The sequence below is a fragment of the Talpa europaea genome (genome assembly GCF_964194135.1).
Source record: "Talpa europaea genome assembly, chromosome: 14".
NCBI lineage: Eukaryota > Metazoa > Chordata > Mammalia > Eulipotyphla > Talpidae > Talpa > Talpa europaea.
Window position 1 is genome coordinate 76,376,184 of NC_140082.1, and position 24,033 is coordinate 76,400,216.

The 24,033-nt window shown below is 42.2% G+C and overlaps 1 protein-coding gene across 1 annotated transcript in view; it reads left to right on the forward strand.

The window, feature by feature from the left end:
• Positions 1-24,033, forward strand: part of HERC2 (HECT and RLD domain containing E3 ubiquitin protein ligase 2) — a gene marked incomplete at both ends in the record, with an annotated part of 160,691 nt that overhangs the window by 112,050 nt on the left and 24,608 nt on the right. Inside the window, 19 exons of the mRNA XM_084253432.1 lie at positions 126-231; positions 316-407; positions 1,728-1,903; positions 5,374-5,485; positions 6,712-6,793; positions 6,899-7,042; positions 7,800-7,890; positions 8,465-8,642; positions 8,839-8,920; positions 9,009-9,180; positions 10,505-10,649; positions 12,025-12,250; positions 15,974-16,145; positions 17,045-17,231; positions 17,769-17,909; positions 19,451-19,642; positions 22,615-22,768; positions 23,079-23,186; positions 23,563-23,694. Of these exons, the coding sequence (XP_084109558.1) occupies positions 126-231; positions 316-407; positions 1,728-1,903; positions 5,374-5,485; positions 6,712-6,793; positions 6,899-7,042; positions 7,800-7,890; positions 8,465-8,642; positions 8,839-8,920; positions 9,009-9,180; positions 10,505-10,649; positions 12,025-12,250; positions 15,974-16,145; positions 17,045-17,231; positions 17,769-17,909; positions 19,451-19,642; positions 22,615-22,768; positions 23,079-23,186; positions 23,563-23,694 (2,692 nt within the window). The remainder of the gene's footprint in view (positions 1-125; positions 232-315; positions 408-1,727; positions 1,904-5,373; positions 5,486-6,711; positions 6,794-6,898; positions 7,043-7,799; positions 7,891-8,464; positions 8,643-8,838; positions 8,921-9,008; positions 9,181-10,504; positions 10,650-12,024; positions 12,251-15,973; positions 16,146-17,044; positions 17,232-17,768; positions 17,910-19,450; positions 19,643-22,614; positions 22,769-23,078; positions 23,187-23,562; positions 23,695-24,033) is intronic.

The following is a 24,033-nucleotide window of genomic DNA, read 5'->3' on the forward strand; positions in this document are numbered from 1 at the left end:
TCATGATACATTATAGATTCTGAAAATCTCATGGAGATTCAAGTTTTAGTGTTACTATCTTAGTGGCTTAAAATCTACCTGAATTTTAGTTACTGAAAGAGGTTTTTGGTTTTTTTCCCCTAAAGCATTGGATTCGTTTGGAGATTTTCCCAGATGTTCTTGTTCATAGATTAAAAATGATAGTAGATCCTGCTGACAGCAGCTACATGCCTTCCCTGGTTGTGGTGTCAGGTAATCACATTTATTTACTTCCAAATATTTTATTTCTAGCAGATAATAAAAATGCCTTTGTCTGACTCTACCCTTTTTTTCTAGGTGGAAATTCCCTAAATAACTTAATTGAACTAAAGACAATCAATATTAACCCCACTGATACCACAGTGTCCCTTCTGAATGACTGTACTGAGGTAGGTATGAGTGTTCCTTTTTGGTGGTTTGCAAATGATAATGGGAGTGACCGTTTTGACTGTTTCTGTACTAACATTGAGCCCGCTTTTCACCCTTAATTAATTGAATTCATTATAAAATTTTACACACACATAACTTGAATTTGCTGCTTCTCAGGTCAGCTTGAAAAGGAAATAATAACTTTCTTCTTACTATCTTTGGTAAGAAATGGGGGTGAATGCTCCCAGCAGAAGTCACTTCCAGGCGCTCAGGCTGCCCTGTGTATCAGCAGTGTTGTTTTCATGGCTGTCCATTAGAGTGCCCTGGTTTTTTTCTGACTGTATATATCTCACTGAAATTGCTTTTTTCTTTCACATCTGTTGGCATCGAGTGCTGAACTTGTCATGACGTGCTGAGCTATTGGTTTGTTTTGATTGGTAATCAGGTGACTTTCAGAGTGATTCTGTGTTTAGATCGTTTATCTTGAAAGTCTGAGAGAATCAGTGACTGATTCTCGAATCTTCCCATTGAATCTTTCTACGCAGATATCAACACTATTTTAATAAATTTAGATTTGTATTTAAAATAATACAAATAAGACAATTTTTGGCACTACCTGGACCCCAGTCTCATCACAGTAGGTCTTGAGTAGATCTCAAGGCGTGGCCAGGCCCAGTTTAGGCAGTAAGAAGTCATTGACAGAGCGTTTGTTCCCTCTGTGTCATTCTGTTCACGTGAAACACACAGACAGAAGAATGCTGTCATGCCACACACAGGACATGGGGCAGCCTGTGGGACAGAGAACTAATTTTAAAAGACGAGTGACAACGGTATACCGGGAGGGAGGTTTCAGTGATACATATTGAAGTTTTGAAATAATGTGCTGCCTGGGATAATCATCCATATATGAACAAAATTGGTTCTACATTGATTATTGTTGAACTAGCTGATGGGGTCATGGGGCTCTTTGTACTGTTTTCTCTAATTTGTTTATATACATGTATATAAAAATTTTGAAGGCTCAGTGAACTCTCTGACGTTTAATCTCTTAATAGATGTTGGTTCAGGCTTATAGTCATTCAGTCAGGCTATCATACAATTTCATTTTAGTAAGAAAAATCACCGAATCCTCTGCCTTGGGCAGATACACTCTATCAGTCAGTGACTTCTTTTGAAAGCTGCCCCTCCTCAGATGTGGCTGCTTTCGCCCTGCCTTGCTTGCTTGATGGTTCCAGAACTTGAGGAGCTCTAGCTTTCCACACATCCTGTGTGTGCCCTGTTTTGCAGTAGCTGATGTGTTTGAGTCTAAAAAGTCTGTAGCTCACTGTGTTTTTTCCTAGTATCACAGGTATATTGAGATTGCAATAAAGCAGTGCAGGAGCTCGGGAATCGACTGTAAAATTCATGGCCTCATCTTGTTGGGCCGGATCCGTGCAGAGGAAGAAGACTTGGCCGCAGTCCCTTTCCTCGCCTCTGACAATGAGGAGGAGGAGGACGATAAAGGTGGTAGTGGGAGGTAAGAGCCACCTGATGCTGGTGCTGATGGTGCTAGTGGTGCTGGTGCTGCTCATTCCACAATTCCTGCTCTCTAAAGTAAATGTTTAATTAGAGTTTATCTCACAGTGAGAGTAATGTTATGCCCACAGGAATGTTTGGTAAATTTTAGTTAAGTTTTAAAAAAAGTTCTTTAATTTTAGGAAAATGGTTAATGCAGACACACATATTTAGAAAAATACCATTAAAATGCCATTACATTTCCTCCTAAATTATTACTGCTAATATTTAGGTATATATCCCTGTAGTTTTCTTTTTTATCTGTCCCTAATTGTGTTTTTCAGTGGAAATGGGATGGCATGGTGTGGTGTGTATTTTATAACTTTTTATGCTAAGTATTTTATTCTTAACTAAGTATTTTATCATGCTCGTTAAGTTAAATTTTTTTATTACGATAAAATATACGTAACAAGCTTATCATTGTAACCACTTCCAAGTGTTTAAATTCAGTGGCATTAAGAACAACCTCATTGTATTTAACATTAACTTTTACATTAATATTAATATTAATAAGCAGTATATCCATGAACAACAGACTGTCCATGCCATTAGATAGTCTTCTACTGTCTACTTTTGTTGAATCAGAATTTCGTTCTCATTTACTCAACTCTTTGTTTCATCGTGGTGATCCTATTATGGTATTTATTCATGTACCAGATATCTGTTGAACACCGGCTATGGGCTAAACCCTTTATTTTGTGTCCTGCAAATGTCATGGTAAGCATGCAGAATAAAATAAGACAAACCCACACACCTCAGTGTGGCCTTACGACTGTGGGACATGCACCCAGGAGCAGAGCAGGGCACTCTGAGAGTCTGCAGAGAGCACTACTGAGTGGTCAGGAGAACAAGGACAGCTTCCCTAAAGAGAGACTTGCAGGAAAAGTTAGAGTTATCCAAGTGCAGGGGCAGGAAGGGTGTTCGACCAGGGAGCAGAGTATACCATGGTGGAAGAAAGGTGACTGCCAAGTTCGTCCACATTTACACTTTTGTGCTAAGATGTGTGATGGAGGAACTGCATGCAGGAGCAGTTCTGAGCCTTATTGACATCCCCGCAGCAAATAGCATAGACAGTTGTGTCCTCAGGTTGTGTTTTCCTGGAGAAGTTGCTAGAAGTGCAGTTACCAAGTCAAAAGGCTTTGTGAAATCATTGGCTGAGTGTTGTTACTGTATTGCTGATGTCTCAGCATCTTTGCAGGTGTGATGGGAGGCAGATGCCAGTAGTAGGTGAGCTCTGTACCATTGCCCTTTACACTGAGTGCTTCCTAGTGTGTTCCCTAAGTAGTCTTTCTTTTTGAAACACAGGAGCTCTCTCTGCACTGCTGTAAAGCCCATTCATTGTCTTAGACATAAAGCAGGTCATTCTAGGGCTCTGTGGTACGGGGTTTGGTTTCTTTCCTGTTTTATAAAAAGGATAGTATGGGGCCTCCCCGGTGGCGCAGTGGTTGAGCGCTGGGTTGAGAGGCTGCCCACAGCCTCTGCAGCGCCGGTTCGAATCCCGGCTGCCAGGCAAGGGTCCCACATGGCGCCAGACCTCTCATGCCGCCCGCTGCTCCCCTCAGCAGTGTACTTCGTCAGTCTGCCTGTTCTATTCCCCACTCTGTCTCTGGTGAATCCTCTCACCCTCCCTTGCTTCTGATTGTGCCCAGTGCTTGTATAAATAAATAATAAATAAATCTTAAAAAAAAAAAGGATAGTATGTGTAACACTACCTTACTAGAATGTACATTATTATTTTTTAAAATTTATTTATTTATGCATACAAGAACCAGGGTACAGGCCAGAGGTGCGGGGGATGAGAGGATTCACCAGAGACAGAATAGGGAACAGAACAGGCGGACTGACTGAAATACACTGCTGAGGGGAGCAGTGGGCGAGTCAGGAGAGGTCTGCTGCGCCATGTGGGTAATTCCCTGGTTGGGGATTGAACTCATGCTGTAGTGACTGTGGATAGCTTCACAGGTTGGGAGGCCCTAGAATGTACATTATGTTGTGCATTATAGTTCGAACCAGTTGCACCAAAACATGTTAATTTAATCAAGTGAAGAAAATGCCAGTTCTTTTAAATGAATCATTGGGATTTTTAAAAAGATTATAGATTACCATGTTCTTATTTAGTAGCTACAAAAATGAATTAGGCAAATAGAATTATTACAGGTACCAAAATTTTGAGCCTACTCATTAATGAAATTTCTTCATAAAATTGAATATATTAGCAGAGGAAATTCTAGCTCTTTGAATGTAGTGGCTCTCCCCCCCCCCCCGTATTGATTTCATTAATTAGCTAATAGTGTAAGGCTGAATGAGTGATCCATGCAGTTTTCCAGAGGAGAGGGATCCAACTGGATGTGTCCACATTGAATGCTGGTCTGGCCTCTATTCTGACAGGTCAATACTTACATGGTGCCAGTCATTACATATCTTGAACATTCCCCTGCTATCCCATACATACAAATTTATTGCTGAAAATGTGTTACAAGGTATTTAAAATGATTACAATGTCCATATATTTGTTCTCTTATGCCTGGTATCAGATAAAGGTGTTTTTCTACACTCTGCGTCCCCAAACCTATCTAGAACCTAGTGTCAGAGTATCCAGTTGTACCCCTGACACCCCAACTCTTACATGCATAAATAAATAGAATAAATCCTTAAAAGAAAATAAAAATAGGAGAAAAACAAGCAAGGAATCAAAAACCCAAACACAGAAAAAAGCAGTTTCTTAGCACTTGGGATCATATGAACAGCCAAGAAAATCTAAACACTGTTCTGAGTATTTTGTGTTCTCATCAAGTTCAAGAATCAGAGTATTCTGGTGATTAAACTTCCAACCCACCAGGGGCAGGTTAGGCAATGGGATGAGCAAGGTGGCAGGAGCCAACTGCCATGTCTGTGCTTCAGGAGCCTGGGGATGTGGGGAAAGAAGTAGGGACCCCAGCATGCTCGCTCCCATAGAGTGGGCTCCTTGTGTAGGTGTGAGACCTTCCAGCTTCATTTAATAGGGTTTTTGTATATAATTTTTACAAGGGACATTGCCACAATTCCACCTCACTGGTGACTCCTGGGGCCATTTCACAGTGCTCTCCAGTTACATATGTAGTAACTGTATGTTGAGATGATGGGCAGGAATCACTGTGAGTTGGTAAACAGCTGTCGCATTCACCTTTGTATTGGAGAAGAAAGAGAACCGCAGAGTGTACTAGAGAAAGAGCTCTGCTAAAAAGAAAAAGTTAAAATTAAAAGGTAGTATGCAGGTATCTAGAAATTTCAGCCCTCTGGAGCACTTAAACTTCTGTATGTACTTGACATGTCATTGTATTAAAACTTTGATAGTTTCTCATAGTAACCAGCACACTGCATGCTTTCCTATTTACTTAAAAAAATATTTTTTATGCTGAAAGACCTCCATTTCTATCTTTTTTCTTTGGCTAGCCTTATCAGAAAGAAGGCTGCAGGGCTGGAGTCAGCAGCTACGATAAGAACCAAAGTGTTTGTGTGGGGACTGAATGACAAGGACCAGTTGGGTGGACTGAAAGGCTCTAAGGTATCTCCCTTGTGCTGTCAACCTGTCACTGCATGTCACCTGTCACCAAATGAGTGAGGATAGCTGATGCCTTTGTCCAGGAGGTGCACAACAGCAGCCAGACCTCTTTTAAAGATTTTTAATGATTTTACTTTTTAAATATTGCTTTTTTAATTGACTTTTCTAGGTAATTTTTGACATGAAGCAATAGACATCATCAAAATTAGTTTCTGAAAAACCTATGTCCTTGGAAAATAGTCTACTTTAGATATAGTTGCATTATTGTTGTTTCACAAACTAGAAAACACCCTTTTGAAAAGATATGACAAATTAATGGATAAAAATTATGCAGTGTATTTCCCTAGCCTTCAATCCAGTAAACATTTTTGCTTACCATGAGCTAATAATATGAAAAAAATGCCCTGGTGGTATGAAGGTGAACAAGATGTGATTTAAAGATTAGTTGCAAAATGATGCATTTGAACTAGGATTGAATTCATTGCTCCTCATAGCATTCAGTGTCTCATCTGAGGAGTCAAAAAACCATAAACTTTAGTGTAGGGACAGTTTCTCTTCAGATGAGTGAGCAGCTCTCATCTGCAGCCTTAAGTTTTCTTATCAGCTGTCTTGGAGAGAAGCTGAGAAGGAAAGTTGGAACTCATTAAGTGGAAATCATTTGTTCTTAAGTCTCAAGTATAAGGAATGCATTTTTATCTTTATTTGAAATAATTTTATTTGTAAATCACACCCATGTGCAATGGGAAGTTAAGCCTGTCACTTCTTAGAGATGTTGGAATCAGTGAGGGTGAGCAGGACATGACTTGAAATAAAATGTAGTTTGCCAGATGTTTATGTTTTGATGTCATGTGTGTTTTATTTCTCACCTTTAATATGGAGATGGTTAGAGGCACCTGGGTAGAAAGAGCGGGAACCTGAGCCTGGTATCCTTGGTACCAGCTTCAGCACTCACCGGCTGATGGCCTTGCTTTTGTCTTTGTGTCCTGTATATCCTGTGCACCTATACACCCAATAGGCCGCTCACCCTCATTTATTTTAAAGTAAATCTCACTGTATCATGCTTAAATGCTTTAAAATACTTTAGTGTATATCTCTAAGAAAATAATTTTTTTTTTGGTTAAAACAATCATGCAAATTAGTAGTAATTTCTTGTATCTAATAAGGTTACTTAAAATTTTTAAATTGTAAATAAAATTTTTTTTTCCTTCTTTTGCTTAAACTCATTCTAGATAAAGGTTCCTTCGTTCTCTGAGACCCTGTCTGCTTTGAATGTAGTACAGGTGGCTGGTGGTTCTAAAAGTTTGTTTGCAGGTAGGCATGACTAATATTCTAATATTTGAAAATTATACTTAGCACTAAAAACATAGCTGTTATGTTGTGAAAAGTGAGTCCTGTCTGTGTTCTGCTTCTTTGCAGTGACTGTGGAAGGGAAGGTCTATGCCTGTGGAGAAGCCACAAATGGCCGGCTGGGGCTGGGCATCTCCAGTGGCACCGTGCCCATCCCCCGGCAGATCACGGCACTCAGCAGTTACGTGGTCAAGAAGGTGGCCGTTCACTCAGGTACCAGGCCACTGTGGGCACGCCTGTAGCACAAGATGGGCATTTCTTCCAGCTTCCTCGGCCCCTCTACAGAAGTTTTTCGGAAGCCTCAGTTCTGTCACACCTCTGTTACCAGCCCCTGGGAAAGGGAGGCTGGGAAGTGTAGTTTGTAGCTGAGCACATTGTTGCTCTTTATAACAGGGGTTCTGGTGGTGAGGGACAGGGCAGAATGAGTCTGGGTGCACTGGGAGCCCAGGGGCTGGCAGGCACTCTAATGTCTAACAGGAAATGCCAGTGAAGACAGTGTCTTTCAGTGCTGGGGTGGAGTGGATGAACCGGGAGGGTGGTCCTGCTGGGCAAGAGAATGAGCTGCTATGTTTTAGAAAGAGTGAGCAGAGTGCCTTAAGTGCACATGGAAAATAAGCTTCAAAAGCTTAACTTGTCACTCCATTTCATCATTTGCCTAATTACAGGCATATTTGTTTTTATTTTTTCCATTTGAATTTTGACCTCTTACGTATTTAACATTTCAGGAACCCCATTGTCAAACATTGTTTTGCCTCTTCTTTGCAAATAAAACTCTGTCTAGGATTTAAACTCTGGAGCTTAGTAAAAGTACACTTATCTGAGTTGTCTCTCTGAAATGTTGATCCTGTTTACTGATTCATTCTGCTCATAGTCATCCAGTACATACTGAAGAGAGAAAACATAGGGGGTGGTTACTCTGTGAATGTTTTGTAAACCAACTCCAGCAGACATGTCTGTGTGACTGTTGCAGGTGGCCGCCATGCCACGGCCTTGACTGTCGACGGGAAAGTGTTTTCCTGGGGTGAAGGTGATGATGGCAAACTTGGGCATTTCAGCAGAATGTAAGAATGTTTTCTTCACCACTTGCTAATAAGATACTGTCGTAGATAATAACAGTGAATGCCCTTTGATAGTTATTTGCAGAAAATGAAATAGGATAGGCTTTTTATGGAAATACAGTTTAAAAATTACCCCCCAAATATCTGTGAAAGTGATTTGTTGGCTCATGTTCTGTTTTTTTTAAAGGTTTATTTTTATTTATTTATGCATATAAGAACTGGGGTACAGGCCAGAGGTACGGGGTGTGAGAGGATTCACCAGAGACAGAATAGGGAACAGAACAGGTAGATTGACTGAAATACACTGCAGGGGAGCAGCAGGTGAGTCAGGAGAGGTCTGCTGTGCCATGTGGGTTAGCTCCCTGGCTGGGGCTCAAACTCGTGCTGCAGTAGCTGCAGTTAGCTTCGTGGTGCTGATGTTTAACCACTGACACCACCAGGGAGGGCCTTGCACATGTTCTGTTTTAAGGTTTGAGAGTTAAATTGATCTGCAGATGTTTTGGGTCAGTGTAGATTTTGTTTCTTCTTCATTAAAGGCTGGGTTGATTAACGGGACGATGATTTAATCTTGCTATAGGAACTGTGACAAACCACGGCTGATCGAGGCCCTGAAAACCAAGCGAATTCGGGATATCGCCTGCGGCAGCTCTCACAGCGCAGCCCTCACCTCCAGCGGCGAGCTGTATACCTGGGGCCTTGGAGAATATGGCCGTTTGGGACATGGGGATAATACGACACAACTGAAGCCCAAAATGGTGATTATACACATTTTTGTTGCTTACTGAAAGCACATTTTGTTGCTTACCATCTGCCGATTTCAAGAGAAGATAAGCTTCAAGTCTAAGACAGTTCATAAAGACATGCATGTTTGACTCTCGGTCTGTTGGAAAAATTTCCCCTGCTTTCTCAGTGCCTGTGCTTGATTCTGTTTTTAAATTTGTAATTGAGTAGGTGAAAGTCCTTCTTGGTCACAGAGTGATCCAGGTTGCGTGTGGAAGTAGAGATGCCCAGACCCTGGCCCTGACTGATGAAGGTGAGCGCTTGTTCTGACTCCGAGTTTCCGGGTGGGTGAGGACTTCAGGAAGCACTGGACTTCATGATACACTCTTTTTAAAACCTAGGTTTGGTATTTTCCTGGGGTGATGGTGACTTTGGAAAATTAGGCCGGGGAGGAAGTGAAGGCTGTAACATCCCCCAGAACATTGAGAGACTCAACGGACAGGGGGTATGCCAGATCGAGTGCGGCGCTCAGTTCTCCTTGGCGCTCACCAAGTCAGGAGTGGTGTGGACATGGTACGTGAATTGTGTGCTCATGTGAGGCCGGGGGGTGGGGACGAGGGGCTGATCCCCACCCTGTTTCCACTCTGGAGGGATGATAAAACCTTCATTTTCATACTTAGCAGGTACCCTTTGTCCTTTTATTTCAATTTGGAATGAGTGACATTATTATACGAAGAAATCTCTCATCATAACTGGGTCTTTGATAAAGTACACTGTAGAAATTTTTGCCCACTTGTGTCTGCTGTTTGGGTGAAGTTTGTGTAAAGGGTTTCTCCTGCTTTCTTATTACCAGACGCCTCTGATCAAATGGATAGAAAACAGACTTCTAATTTCTTTGATCCTTAAAAAGTTCATGTGTGTTTTTTATGAAAGCTTATTTTATTAAAGTCAAAGGGTGGGAAGATGGGCACCCAGCTGATTTGGATGGTGTAATGGGCCTTATTTTGACCCCTGGAAGCTTGAAGAAGAATCCCACCAGAGAGGACTTTTAAGAGCTGATTGATGTGGTTAATCTCTTTTTTTAAAATAAAGATTTATTTTTTTTAATTCATTCATGCATGCAAGAACTGGGGTGTAGGCCAAAGGTGTGGGGGGTGAGAGGATTCTCCAGAGACAGAGTGAGGACCAGAACAGGCAGATCTACTGAAATATACTGCTGAGGGGAGCAGTGGGCAAGACAGGAGAGGTCTGCTGCGCCATGTGGCTTAGCTCCCTGGCTGGCGATTAAACTCATGCCTCAGTGGCTGGTGATAGCTTGAGCGTGCTGAGACTTTAACTCCTGTACCACCAGGGAGGTCCAGTATTAATCTCTTTATATGAAAACCTGCATCAAGAACTTCTGTACAGTGGGCCTCCCTGGTGGTGCAGGCGGTTGAATGCCGCACTGTGAAGCTGTCCACAGCCTCTGCAGCATGGGTTCGATCCCAGCTGGCCGGTAAGAATCCCACATGGCGAAGCAGACCTCTCCTGTCTTGCCTGCTGCTCCCCTCAGCAGTGTATTTCAGTCAGTCTGCCTGTTCTGGTCCTCACTCTGTCTCTGGAGAATCCTCTCATCCTCCCACGCATGTGGCCTATACCCTGGTTCTTGTATAAATAAATAAATCTTAAAAAAAAAAAAAGAACTTATGTATAGTAAAACACACATTAAGGATCTTGCTAGCAGAATTAATGAATTAACTTGAATTAACGGCACACTATTTTGTAAGATGTGGAAGGCTTTGGGTGCCGTGTGATGACAGCATTGGGCTGACTCTAAGGCTGTTAACAGGGATTGTTTTCCTGTAGACATTGGCAGAGTCACCATATATTAAAACTTTCACTGTTGACCTCCTCGTAGGGGGAAAGGGGATTACTTCAGACTGGGCCATGGCTCGGATGTGCATGTGCGGAAGCCACAGGTGGTGGAAGGCCTGAGAGGGAAGAAGATCGTGCATGTGGCCGTCGGGGCCCTGCACTGCCTGGCGGTCACGGACGCGGGGCAGGTGAGCTAAGGGTGTGAGAAGTCCTTGTCCTGTTGAAAGTGTAGCTGGTGATGAAATGAGATGATACTTTGGTTTGGTACTTGATCCAGTAGGGCAGACTTGTCCCATTTTATTTCCAGGTGTATCTGCTGAATTGTCAGCATGTATGAGGTGTGGGGGCTTAGAAGGGTGAGGATGAGGGCCTTAACTTTATAACATGACTGATAACATGTTATGAAGGAGTGGATTTTCCTGCTCTGTAGTCCACCTGGAAAAGTGAAGAAATTATTATTGTTGAAGGTGCTCCCACTGCTAAGGTATTACTAACATTTCACTGTAGAAGTGGACAGCTGATGGGGAGATCAACATATACACATACTACACGTACCATATATCTGTATATACACATATCACACATACTATATATACATACACACTTCATTCTAAAAATAAAGTTATTCCTGACAAGTATTACTCATTCTTTTGCTTTTAAAGCCCAAACCATGACAGCATGTTTTATTTTAAAAATTATTTTATTCAGCAGTCAAATAAGATAAGCTCATGCCATCCGCAGCAATGTGGATGGAGCTAGAAGGAATTATGCTCAGTGAATTAAACCAGAAGGAAAAAGAAAAATATCTCATGCTTTCACTTATAGCAGGAATACAGGGGAACCAAATAAGACATCAGGGGAAAAATAATACCTGTACAAAACGCAGCAAAGCAAAAACAGACAATATAAATCAGAGACATCCTGCAGGGGAGGAGGAAGGAGAGGGATCAGAAGGAGGGAGGGAGGAGCACAGGGGACTGAGGTGATGGTGCACGGGTGCGGTGCGTTGGTGAGGGAAACTCTATGGGGACTACATATGAGGGTTGAGGGGGAAGCAAATATTGTTTAAAAATCAACAATGATGTAAAAAATAAAAAAAATATTAAAATAAAAAATTATGACAGGCAAATTAGCACACTTTTTTTTAACAGAAGGCAGCAATCTATATCAGTTTTTTAAATCAAAATGAATTAAAAATGAATTATATCTTCAAATTTCATAAAGTCAAAAAGTGAATTACTTGAAAACCAGCCATAATTTTTTGACCATTTTTCTTTGTAAAATAAAGGGAAAAAATGTTCTTGCCATTAGTTGAAGTTTCCTATAACACAACAGGTTAGATGAATTAATTGCAGTTATATTAGGTAAATAATTGTTTATAGTCAGTGACATGAACCTTTATAGTTAAATTTGCCTTATAATTACAGTACACAGATGCCTTTATTTAAAATGATGAAATTGAGGGTTAATTTATTTAAATACCATGATTTTAGACATTTTGAAGTAAATTTGAAGATGTTTTGAAATGTTGAAAAATCCTAAAGTTTTCTTTTCCCTTAACAGGTATATGCTTGGGGTGACAATGACCATGGCCAGCAGGGCAATGGCACAACCACAGTTAATAGAAAGCCCACCCTGGTGCAAGGCTTAGAAGGCCAGAAGATTACACGAGTGGCTTGTGGGTCATCGCACAGCGTGGCGTGGACGACTGTTGACGTGGCCACGCCCTCTGTTCACGAGCCTGTCCTCTTCCAGACTGCAAGAGACCCTTTAGGTGCTTCCTATTTAGGTAACACAGGTTTTGTATTTTATATGAGCTTCTTTTCTGTGCTACAGCAACCTCTTAGATAGGATGTTTAATAGGGTCACCAGACTAGACGTGGTAGGGAGATGTTAACTGCTTTCTTGAACCAAGTCACAGGACAGTCACGGGCTCTGTGCTGTGATTTTGCATGCTAGAATGAAAACCTTCACAGGAAGTGTGATGCTGGTTCTTGTATATTGATCACACCAAGTCTGGCAATGCTGTACACATATACAAACAGAAGACTTTATAATAACATCATGGCTTGTGTGGGCACTGTACTGGCCTGCTTGATATTTTAATTGTATAATTACAGACACTTGATTGTATAATTTACATACACTAAACTACTTTTTTTTTTTAAAAGATTTTTATTTATTTATGCATATAAGACCTGGGGTACAGGCCAGAGGTATAGGGGGTGAGAGGATTCACCAGAGACAGAGTGGGGAACAGAACAGGCAGACTGACTGAAAAACACTGCTGAGGGGAGCAGTGGGTGAAACAGGAGAGGTCTGCTGCGCCGTTTGGGTAGCTCCCTGGCCGGGGATCAAACTCGTGCTGCAGTAGCTGTGGATAACTTGACAGTGCTGTGCTTAACCTAACCTTGTGCCACCAGGGAGGGCCTAAACTGTACATTCTTTAGGTGTAATTTCCATCCGCTTAGACATGTGACACAACTCCTCCCCTACTTCCCACAGCCACCAACTTGTTTCGGTGATTGTAGTTCAGTTTGCAGTTTTTAGAGTTTTATAGACTGGAATCATATAGTAAGTACTTGAAAAAAAAAATCTTGCTTTTTCCACTCAGCATAATTGTTTTGAGGTTCATCCATGTTGCTTATCCATTCTTTTTTGTTGTTGAATAGTATTTCAGTTTTGGATATACTGAAGTTGATCTTTTCTCCTGTTGATGTAAATTTGGGTTGTTCTTGGCTATACAAATACAATTGCTATGAACATTTTGTCTAGGTCTTCGTATGTCATACACTTGGATTTTTCTGAGGTAAATACTAGGAGAGGAATGATTGGATCATCTGTTAGGTATATGTTTACCTTCTTAAGATACCTACAAACTGTTTTTGCAAAGTGGTGGCACCACAGTTCCAGCTCCTCCATGTTTTTGTCTACACTTTGTGTGGTTAGTCTTTTATTTTAGTAGTGTTTCCTTAATGACTAATGATGTTGAGCATCTTGCTGATTTACCATCCAAATGTGTTTTTTTTTTTTTTTAAAGATTTATTTATTTATGTATGCAAGAACTGAGGTAACAGGCCAACGGTATGGGAGGTGAGAGGATTCACCAGAGACAGAGTGGGGAATAGAACAGGCAGATCAACTGAAATACACTGCTGAGGGGAGCAGCGGGCGAGACAGGAGAGATCTGCTGCGTCATGTGGGTAGCTCCCTGGCTGGCCGGGGATCAAACTCGTGCTGCAGTGGCTGCGGATAGCTTCATTGCTTGTGTCTTAACCTCTTGCGCTACCAGGGAGGCCCCAAATATGTTTTTTGTTAAAAAGTTTTTTGTTTAAGAGTTTTTTTGTTGAAGTGTTTTGCCCATTTTTAAAATTATGCTATTTTCTTATTACTGAGTTTTGAGAGTTCTTTATATATCCTGGGTATAAATCTTTTGTCAGATATATAATTCGTAAATAATTTCTCCCAGTATGGCCTATCTTCATTTCCCTTCACAGGTGAATTTTAGAGTAGAATTTCTAAATTTTGATAAAGTCCAGTTTTCCATTTTTATCTTCTTTGCCTCGCATTTTGGGTACTGCTTCTAAGAAACTTTGCCTAACTCAGGATCATAAAGATTCATTTTCTGTGTTTTCATATACAAGTTTATGGTTTTATGTATTTTTTATGCCTATGCTTGATCTTGAGTAAATTTTATACATGGTGTGAGGTGTGGATTGAAAATTTTGGTATGTGAATATCCAGTTTAAGTTGCACTTGTTGCACTTTTTTTTTTTAAGTTTTATTTATTTATGCATACAAGAGCTGGGGTACAGGCCAGAGATGCGGGGGCTGAGAGGATTCACCAGAGAGAGTGGGGAACAGAACAGGCAGACTGACTGAAACACACTGCTGAGGGGAGCAGCGGGCGAGTAAGGAGAGGTCTGCTGCGCCATGTGAGTTGTTCCCTGGCTGCCGGGGATTGAACTGGCACTGCAGAGGCTGCGGACAGCTTCATAGCACAACGCTCAAATGCCTGCGCCACCAGGGGAGGCCCTCTACTTGTTTTTTTTTTTAAGATTTATTTATGCATACAAGAGCTGGGGCATAGGCCAGAGATGCTGGGGGGATGAGAGGATCCACCAGAGACAGAATGGGGAACAGAACAGGCAGATTGACTGAAATACACTGCTGAGGGGAGCAGCAGGCGAGTCAGGAGAGGTCTTCTGGGCCATGTGGGTTGCTCCCCGACTGGCTGGGGATCAAACTCGTGCTGCAAAGGCTGCAGGATTGCTTTATAGTGCGGTACTTAACCCCTTGCGCCACCAGGGAGGTCCAAAATATACTTGTTTTTTTAAAGGGAATTTTATCTTTCTAATTCTAATGTAAAACTTTCCCCCTCTATCTCTTAAGAGGGGACCTATCATCTCCAAATGCCACCTTGATAAATAACTGAAATGTGGGTTTCTGGCATCACCAGTACTAGATCTATAAACTAGGGCTACTTCTTAGCCTTCTTAGCCTTCCTGTGCTATTTTCTTTCTAGGGCATTATTCTACCCAGTTTATATTACTCAGTGGTTCCATATTGGTATTCTTATAGCTTTTTCATGTCACATTGTGTGTATGTATTTGAGATTGCCTTTCTCCATTCAGTGTGCTTTTCTGGATATTCATCTGAGTTTTACATGGACTAGTTGATTTGTTATTACTGAGTTCACTTCCATGGTTCACATTTGGATTATTACTGGTTTTTGGCTAGTGCAAGTAAGCCAAATATGCATATTTTCACACAGGTTTTTGAGCCAGTCTTGCATACCTTGAATAAACCTTGCTTGGTTTTGTTGCTTTTTTATTTCTTTGATTTTCTCTGTCCTTTATCTTTTCTTCCCAGTTTTATTAGTTTCTGTTCTCTGTTCATTATTTCTTTATGCTTGTTATAGGTTTATTTTGCTATTCTTTCTCTAGTTTTTTGAGTTGAGAGTGCAGATGATTAATATGATACCATTCTCTTTTCTTTTTTTTTTTTTTTAAAGATTTATTTATTTATGCATACAAGAGCTGGGGTACAGGTCAGAGATGGGGGGCGGTGAGAGGATTCACCAGAGACATAGTGAGGAACAGAACAGGCAGATTGACTGAAATACACTGCTGAGGGGAGCAGCAGGCAAGTCAGGAGAGGTCTGCTGCACCATGTGAGTAGTTCCCTGGTCGGGGATTGAACTCGTGCTGTCGCGGCTGTGGATAGCTTCATAGGTTGCGTCTTAACCCCTTGTGCCACCAGGGAGGCCCGATACCATTCTCTTTTCTAATACAAACTCAGCACTGTAAGTTTCCTCTCTCAGCTCTGCGTTAGCTCTGTGTCTCACAAATTTTAATGTGTTGTATTTTCTTTTTGATTCAGTTTCCTGTATTTTAAAATTTCCTCTTTGTTGTGTGCTTTGGAACTAAACTGGAAGGTGACAGAAATAAAACAGAATTAGAGTATACTATGATTTTAAAAATTGAACTCAAATTTTATTTTCCATTTTCAGGTGTGCCTTCAGATGCCGATTCTTCTGCTGCCAGTAATAAAATCAGTGGTGCAAGTAACTCTAAGCCAAACCGCCCTTCTCTTGCCAAGATTCTCCTGTCATTGGATGGAAATCTGGCCAAACAGCAGGCCTTATCTCATATACTTACGGCATTGCAAATCATGTATGCCAGGTAGGCTTGTTTGCTAACTTTTGAAATCCTGCAATTGTGTAGCCTTTAGGTTTTTGTAATTTCTTATTGATCAGATGTCGCTGAGAATGTGCATTTTAAATACTGTGCATTTTAGGTCCTACACCTTTTGGTGATGGTGTCTTTATGCTTTCTTCAGTGCACTTCGAAATAGGAATCAGAACAGCAAGACAAAAGAATTTCTTTATTCTTTATGACCAGTAAATTCCAAGCATTAATTGGGAAAGAACAGGAACAATTAGTTGACATTAATTTATAGTAATATTCAAGACCACTTATCATTCTCTTCATTCAAACACATAAGGCAGAGTTTTATAGTGTCATCTTTTCTAATATTTGTTGTATGTTCTCACAACCTAAGCAAACTATCATGTAGTATCATTGACACTATAGTGGATCTGATGACTAGAAATAAGAAGCCCACGTCCTTAGTTTCAGAATAAAGGCCTGTGAGAAACTGAGAAATCATTTAGTTCTTGAAGCCTTTTTTGAGGTACCTTGGTACACAATTTTCAGTGAACAGGCTTTGACGATAATCCAGGAAGATTCTTAGGAAAATTCAGAGGCTTACTCTGGTCTGGTTCTTAGGTTTTGCATGTTTTGTTTTGGTTTGGTTTTTGCTACTGGAGGTCCTTGGTTTAGGCCCTCTCAGCCATCTGTCATCGTTGTGGTTGTTCATATACATCAGATCCAGAGTAAACATTGTATTGAATAGATGTTAACTGATGACTATATAGTAATAGTACTTGGTATTTTCCAAAACTCCTTTACACTTACTCTGTAAAGATGAGGGGGTCCCTTAGTGTCAGTTCGCATTTTCCTGGCTGCTATCCTGCAGGATGAGAGGCATGCAATGCAGGCCTGGTTTTCTTTTCTGACAGAGACGCGGTGGTTGGGGCCCTGATGCCAGCCAGCATGATGTCCCCAGTGGAGTGTCCCTCCTTCTCCTCCGCACCCCCTTCTGATGCGTCTGCCATGGCCAGTCCCATGAATGCAGAGGAATGTGTGCTCACCGTTGATATTGAAGACAGACTTAGTCCAAATCCATGGCAAGAAAAGAGGGGAGAGGTAAAAATAAATGGCAAACCAGTAAAGTTCTGTTAGATCTTTACTGAGAGGGAGTTGCTGTTGTGTCTAGAAAAGTATAAGTCACTGTTTTACATAATTCAGAAAGTTTACCTATGCTATGATTTTTGGCTTGAACTGGAAAATATTATATTTATAGGAGCTTTGTTAACATTTTAATGGAAATAGATTTATTATTTAAAAAAAAAATCAATAAATGCATATCCACAGTCCTTTATCTGTAATTCTGAAGCCAAAAGTTTTTGAAAAGAATTTTTTGGGAAAAACCCAACTTGAAATGTGAGCTTATTTTAGTCTTTATGTGATCTGTTGTTAATGTTCATACATTTCCCTGGATGTGTGAATTTGCTTGGCATTGCAAGACTATCTTAGATCCCACTAGAGGTGGTAGCTTGTGAGATAACCACCTTGTTACCTCTAAAAAATCTGGAATATTCCAGATGGTCCAAGTGGTTTTATGACTTAAGTGGAAAATATGTCATATTGAGTTTTCCCCCTTCCTGTGTATTTCCAAACTAGATGATCTCTTCTGAGGATGCTGTGACCCCATCTGCAGTGACCCCGTCTGCTTCCTCAGCTTCTTCTCGACCATTTATTCCAGTGACAGATGACCCAGGAGCTGCCAGCATCATTGCAGAGACCATGACCAAAACCAAAGAGGTCAAGGGGGTTTCTTCTTTAACATTTTCTTTTAAAATAGTCTTAAGTATACACAGAAATTTTTGAGATAGTACATAGAACTGGAACACAGCGTGTGCTCTCTGATCCCATTTACATAAATTCTCTACTTGGTAGCTCCTTGGCGCCCTGGGGAGAGAGCAGCAGAGCATGATCCTCCTCGGGGCCTGAGTGTGTGTTTTCCAAGGATCAGGACAACGATCCAGGATCACTTCTTATCCACACACCCTCAGACTTTGCGTATTGTCCAGTGGTATTCTTTCTAGGTCGAGGACCCACCCAGGGTAGAGTGTCGTCTCCTTAGTCTTCTGTACGGAGTAGTTCTTTAGCTGTTGCTTTTGTCAGGTGCACACCGGAGTGATGCAGAGTTCTTGTTTTTGTCCTGCGAGTGAGACTCTGCCTGGGGGCCTGGAAGGGCCTGGGTGCTCCATGTTCAGTGCAGAGGCCCAGTGAGTCCCGCTGCCTCCAGGCCCATCCTCGGGGTTTGGCAGCTCTGGTGGCTGTTTCTTTCCTTAGCTGCACATTAATGTTAGCCTCCAGGAGGGTCTTCTGTGGTGGGCATGGGCTGTGGGCCATCTCAGGCAGGGCATCCTCAGGAGGTTGAGGCTGGTTCTGATGATGTCAAAGGCAAACAAGCTGCTCCTTTCTGCTGCTGAAGAAGAGAAAGAGAGAGATGGTCCCAGGTGCGATGTTTTAGCCGATGTGCTGTGAATGGAAAGTGAAAGATTCTTATTTTATGTATTTTTCAAAGAACCCAAGAAATAAGAGCTGACTGATAATGTTACATGCCACCGAGTCATTTTATTTTTAAAAAGATTTATTTATACAAGAGCCGGGGTATAGGCCAGAGGCGCGGGAGGGCGAGAGCATTCACCAGAGACAGAGTGGGGAACAGAACGGACAGACTGGCTGAAAAACACTGCTGAGGGGAGCAGCGGGGGAGACAGGAGAGGTCTGCTGTGCCATGTGGGTTGCTCTGTGGCTAGTGGGGATCGAACCGGCACTGCAGAGGCTGCGGACAGCTTCACAGTGCTGCACTCAACTGCTTGCGCCACTAGGGAGGCCCGACATCAAGTCATTTTAAATAAGATTCTAGGAAAGAATTGTGGAGAGGGTCTCGACAAAATATATAAAAATTCGGTGTACAAATTGAGTTGATAGAAATTCCCAAGCTTATCATATGGTTGGGAGGTTGATTTTACATGGTGAGACTTTATTCTGAGCCTCCCCCTATGATGTAAATCTAAGACACAAATTGCTCACAGCATAAATTGTCATTTCTTTGTACTTTAGGGCTTTACTTTTGTACAGATGTTGTGGGTGATTTGTAAAACAGTTATTTGGTCTTAAAAACATAGTACCTGGTGGTAGACATTAGTACCTGTTGTTTCTTAATCTGGTACTTCACGGTCTTAAATGCCTCATGAAGTACCTTAGTCAGTGGCATTTATGCATGCTTTGAGTTTATGGGTACCTATTTATCTCTTAACATATTCCTCATTTTAATTGTTGGCATTTTTTAGGATGTTGAAAGCCAAAACAAAACATCAGGTCCAGAGCCCCAGTCCCTGGATGAGTTCACCAGTTTGCTGGTCGCTGACGACACCCGGGTGGTGGTGGACCTGCTCAAGCTGTCCGTGTGCAGCCGGGCAGGGGACAGGGGCAGGGATGTGCTCTCAGCTGTGCTGTCTGGCATGGGCACCGCCTATCCCCAGGTGAGCAATGGATCAAGCTGTGACCCTTCTTTCCAAGGGGCGCTGCTATTGATACCACACCTTATATTGTGCTTGATTTCATCCTAGTGTACAGTCGTTTAGAAGGACTCCTGTAAAACAAGTGTCTTCTCTATCATAGGAGCGGTATTTTTCCTCTCATTTGCCTTTTGACATTATTTTGGTATTTTTTGGCCAGGTAGTATAATTTCTGTCTTTTAACATAGTTGGATCTGCTTGTTTTGCTTTTTTAATGTACAGTTTCTGGGTTTTGTCTTCTGCCCAATGACACTTACCTACATGATTCTTTTAAAAAATTCCTTCAAGTTTCTTACCATTTTTATGATTTCATTTATTTGTATTTTTGAGCAATTGTGAATTCATTTTGATGTAGGGATATTAAAGCAGGGATCCAACTTAATTTTTTCCTAAGGGGCAAACAAGTCACCCTGCCATCATTTGTTGAATAATCTGTCCTTTTCTCAGTGATTTGAAAACCATGTTTAGCATATTCTTAACTCTGGTATTTTGGGTCCATTTCCACTTATGGACTCTTTTCTGTTCCACTAATCTAACTCTATGTGCTAATACTACCAGAGTGTTTAACTACAGCTTGAAAATAGATTTTAATATTAGGTAGCTTTGTGACCACTAGGGCTTTTTGCCACATGGAGAGGCTCTGTACTGAGCCATCTGTGTGGTAGAAATACTCTGTACTGAGCACCAATGTGGTGGAAACGCTGTGTTCTGAGCATCCACTGTGGTGGAAAGGTTCCAGACTGAGCCTTTCAGAGTGGTAGCCACCAGCTATGTCAGTGGTTGAACATTTGAAATATGGCAAGTGCTCCTTAGGAACAAAAGTTTTTTTTTTTTTTTAAAGATTTATTTATTTATGCATACAAGAGCTGGGATATGGCCAGAGATGTGATGCTGAGAGGCTCCACCAGAGACAGAGTGGGGAACAGAACAGGCAGACTGACCAAAGTACACTGCTGAGGGGAGCAGTGGGCAAGATAGGAGAGGTCTGCCTCGCCATGTGGGTTTCTCCCTGGCTGGCCGGGGATTGAACTCGTGCTGCAGAGGCTGTGGATTGCTTCATAGCGTGGTGTTTAACTCCTTGCGCCACCCGGGAGGCCCAGGAACAAAAGTTTTTATTCAACTTTAATTTAAATTTTAATAGCCTCACATATTAGTGGTTAGTCTAGAGCTTAAAGTCCATAGCAGAGAATCAATGTGTCTTATGACTAGGATTGCTCAGTCCCAATGTCCTTGAACTTCTCTGGGACTATAACTTTATAGTGGCCTTGTTCTGCCTTTCCATCCCCACGTGTCAGCGTGTCAGTGGCTACATGCCCTGTGCGGCTATGTCATCTGCATTCCTCTGGCCCTTGTCACCACCACTCACACAATGAAGTACTTAAGTGCAGTTGAGTGATCTGGAAAACATAGTAAATGAAGAGTGCAATTTGCAGTTTGTGAGAGGGACGCAGGACCCTCAGGATGCTGGTGGGAGAGATGGCGTTGGACCCTGAATGCTGTCAGGGCAGAGCCACATTTGTGACCCCTCTTCCCTTCTCTCCTGGAATGAAAGACTGCAGAGGAAGGTTCTGAAGTATAGAAGACCCCTGACAGGGACAACGGCAGTCTGCAGTGGGAATTTAATGATGCCAGTATTGTGGCTCAGTGACACACACCAGGTTCAAGGGGAGAGAGGAAAATATGATAATATTCAAACTGGCCTGGCAGTAGCAAGAGGCTACTCTTGTGGCCTTCCCTGACCTAATCTACATGGGATTCGTAAAGAAAGGGGCCTTTGAATTTATAATGATAATTCTATAATACCTTAGTGTCAGTGATGCTACAGTTGGTCTTTAAAACTGTATATTAAACCAATGAGTTTATTATCTAGCTATGAGAAAAAAATAGAGAAAAATAATTATTTATTCCTGAAAAGTACAGAATAGGGAATAGTTTATTTCTTTTTCTGAATTGAAAGATGTGGAGGTTAATGTATTATTGCTATTATAACAGTCTCATTTAAAAAAAAACAAGTGATTCATAATCGTTAGTACTAACCGCTTAAATGGTTGAACCCCTGAAATTTTAAAATGAAATAAAACATTATGGACCGTTGAAAATATGGTAAGGGGCTGACCCTAAATGTCCAGAGAAACCCCCTTGTGTTGTTATTTGTAGCTCCTCGTCTCAGACCCTCCACCTGCCCTGCTTGACCTGATGGATCCTTTCCATTCAACCTCTCCTTATGGATGCCCAGCTCTTTCTAGGATCTTAGCTATTTTTTTTTTCAAAGATTTATTTATTTATGCAAACAAGAGCTGGGGTACAGGCCAGAGGTGTGGGGGGTGAGAGGATTCACCAGAGACAGAGTGGGAAACAGAATAGGCAGATTGGACGAAGTACACTGCTGAGGGGAACAGCAGGTAAGGGCGAATCAGAAGAAGAGGTCTGCTGCGCCATGTGGGTTGCTCCCTGGCGGGCTGGGGGATTGAACTCATGTTGCAGTGGCTGCGGATAGCTTCATAGCTTGCGTCTTAACCCCTTGAGCCACCAGGGAGGCCCCAGATCTTAGCTATTTTTATCACCTGCTCTTTCCCTTGGAATTTTTTGTTCCTGAGACAGACTCTCCTCACTAGGAATTAATCTCATTTTGGCATAAAAAAGCTGTGGCAATCACAGTCATTTTTGTTTCACCATTTGACACATAGCGAGTGGCTTGTGTGTGTCGGGCAGCGCCGGCTACTTGTTCACAGGGCACGTCCACGCTTCTGCCCCCTCTGCGAGCTCTTTACAGCCTTTATCCGTAGACAAGGAAACTGAGCCTTTCCTTCATTGAGGTTTCTCAAACTCTATAGCTCCTCCTCTCTGCCGCCCTGTCCCTGTGGAAAGAACACGAGAAGACAAGCGCACACAGGGCTCCAGGCGTAGATTTCATTTGTCTCCCACTGCCTCCCCAGGTGGCAGATATGTTGCTGGAGCTCTGTGTCACCGAGTTGGAGGATGTAGCCACAGACTCGCAGAGTGGCCGCCTGTCCTCTCAGCCGGTGGTGGTGGAGAGCAGCCACCCCTACACAGACGACACTTCCTCCAGCGGCACCGTGAAGATCCCAGGTACGCAGGCCGCCCCCGAGAGGCGGTGGTGCTCTGCCTATGGGGCAGTTTCGCTTCTTTAATTACGTCCATAGTCACCACCATTGTGTTTGATAGGAAAGAGCTATCGAGTTATTTTAGAATCATTTTCTCCTCCCTTTCTAAAAAAAAAACAAACCTTTCTTTTGCCAAATAAAATGCGATACGGAAAACCATGAAAAGTAAGTTTGGCTTAAGGATAATCAAGCAAAGATGCCTTAGTCATCAAAACCCAACTTTGGAGGAGTCCTCCTTATGCCCCCCCTAAAGTCAGGCTCCATTTGTCCTCCAGGTGCAGAAGGACTCAGGGTGGAGTTTGACCGGCAGTGTTCCACAGAGAGGCGCCACGACCCCCTCACAGTCATGGACGGCGTCAACAGGATCGTCTCCGTGCGGTCAGGTATGAGCAGGGATGCTGAACAGGCTGCCGCCTTGCATCTTTGTAGAACAGGACTGCTAACATTGCTAGAGTGAAACTACTTCTTCATTCTTAGGTGAAACTTAAGGAAGGAACAGGAAGCTATTTAACTGTGAAATATGGTAGGTTTCACAGTATTATGGTTATATTAAATGTTTTAATATGACTGTTAAAGTATAATGGTCTTATTAAAATGTGATTCCTCTATAGTGGTGTGGACTTAAATTTGAGGTATCTTGGGTTGGTGAAGCCAGCTGTTTTTTAGGCCTGGTGTGAATGATTTTGCTTTCTGTTTGAAATAGTTGGTGTTGATCGAATGATGGCATGAACATAACCCCAGGCCTTTTTTCTCCACTAGGCCGAGAGTGGTCCGACTGGTCCAGTGAGCTGCGTATCCCAGGGGATGAGTTGAAATGGAAGTTCATCAGTGATGGGTCTGTGAATGGGTGGGGCTGGCGCTTCACAGTCTACCCCATCATGCCAGCTGCAGGTAAGGAGAGTTGCAGCCACCAAGGCTAAGTGATTAGAACAAGGTGCGCGCACATGTGCACACACACACACACCATTGTCATGTAGTGCCTTGGTCCTGGCGTCTCCTGTGGGAACCAGCGCTGGCGGAGCCCCTACTGCAGTGAGGATCAGAACTGTCCACTGGTCAGGGGCTACCACTCTATCTTCTCACAACAGGAAAGGAGCCATTGCTGTTTGCAATTTTTAAGCTCTTGGAGTTTCACATAAAATGTCATTGTACAAAGACTTGTGTGACTTAGACAGTTGTGGTTCGAACAGGTAGCATCCAGATGGACAAGGCCCACACCTTGTTGGTCGG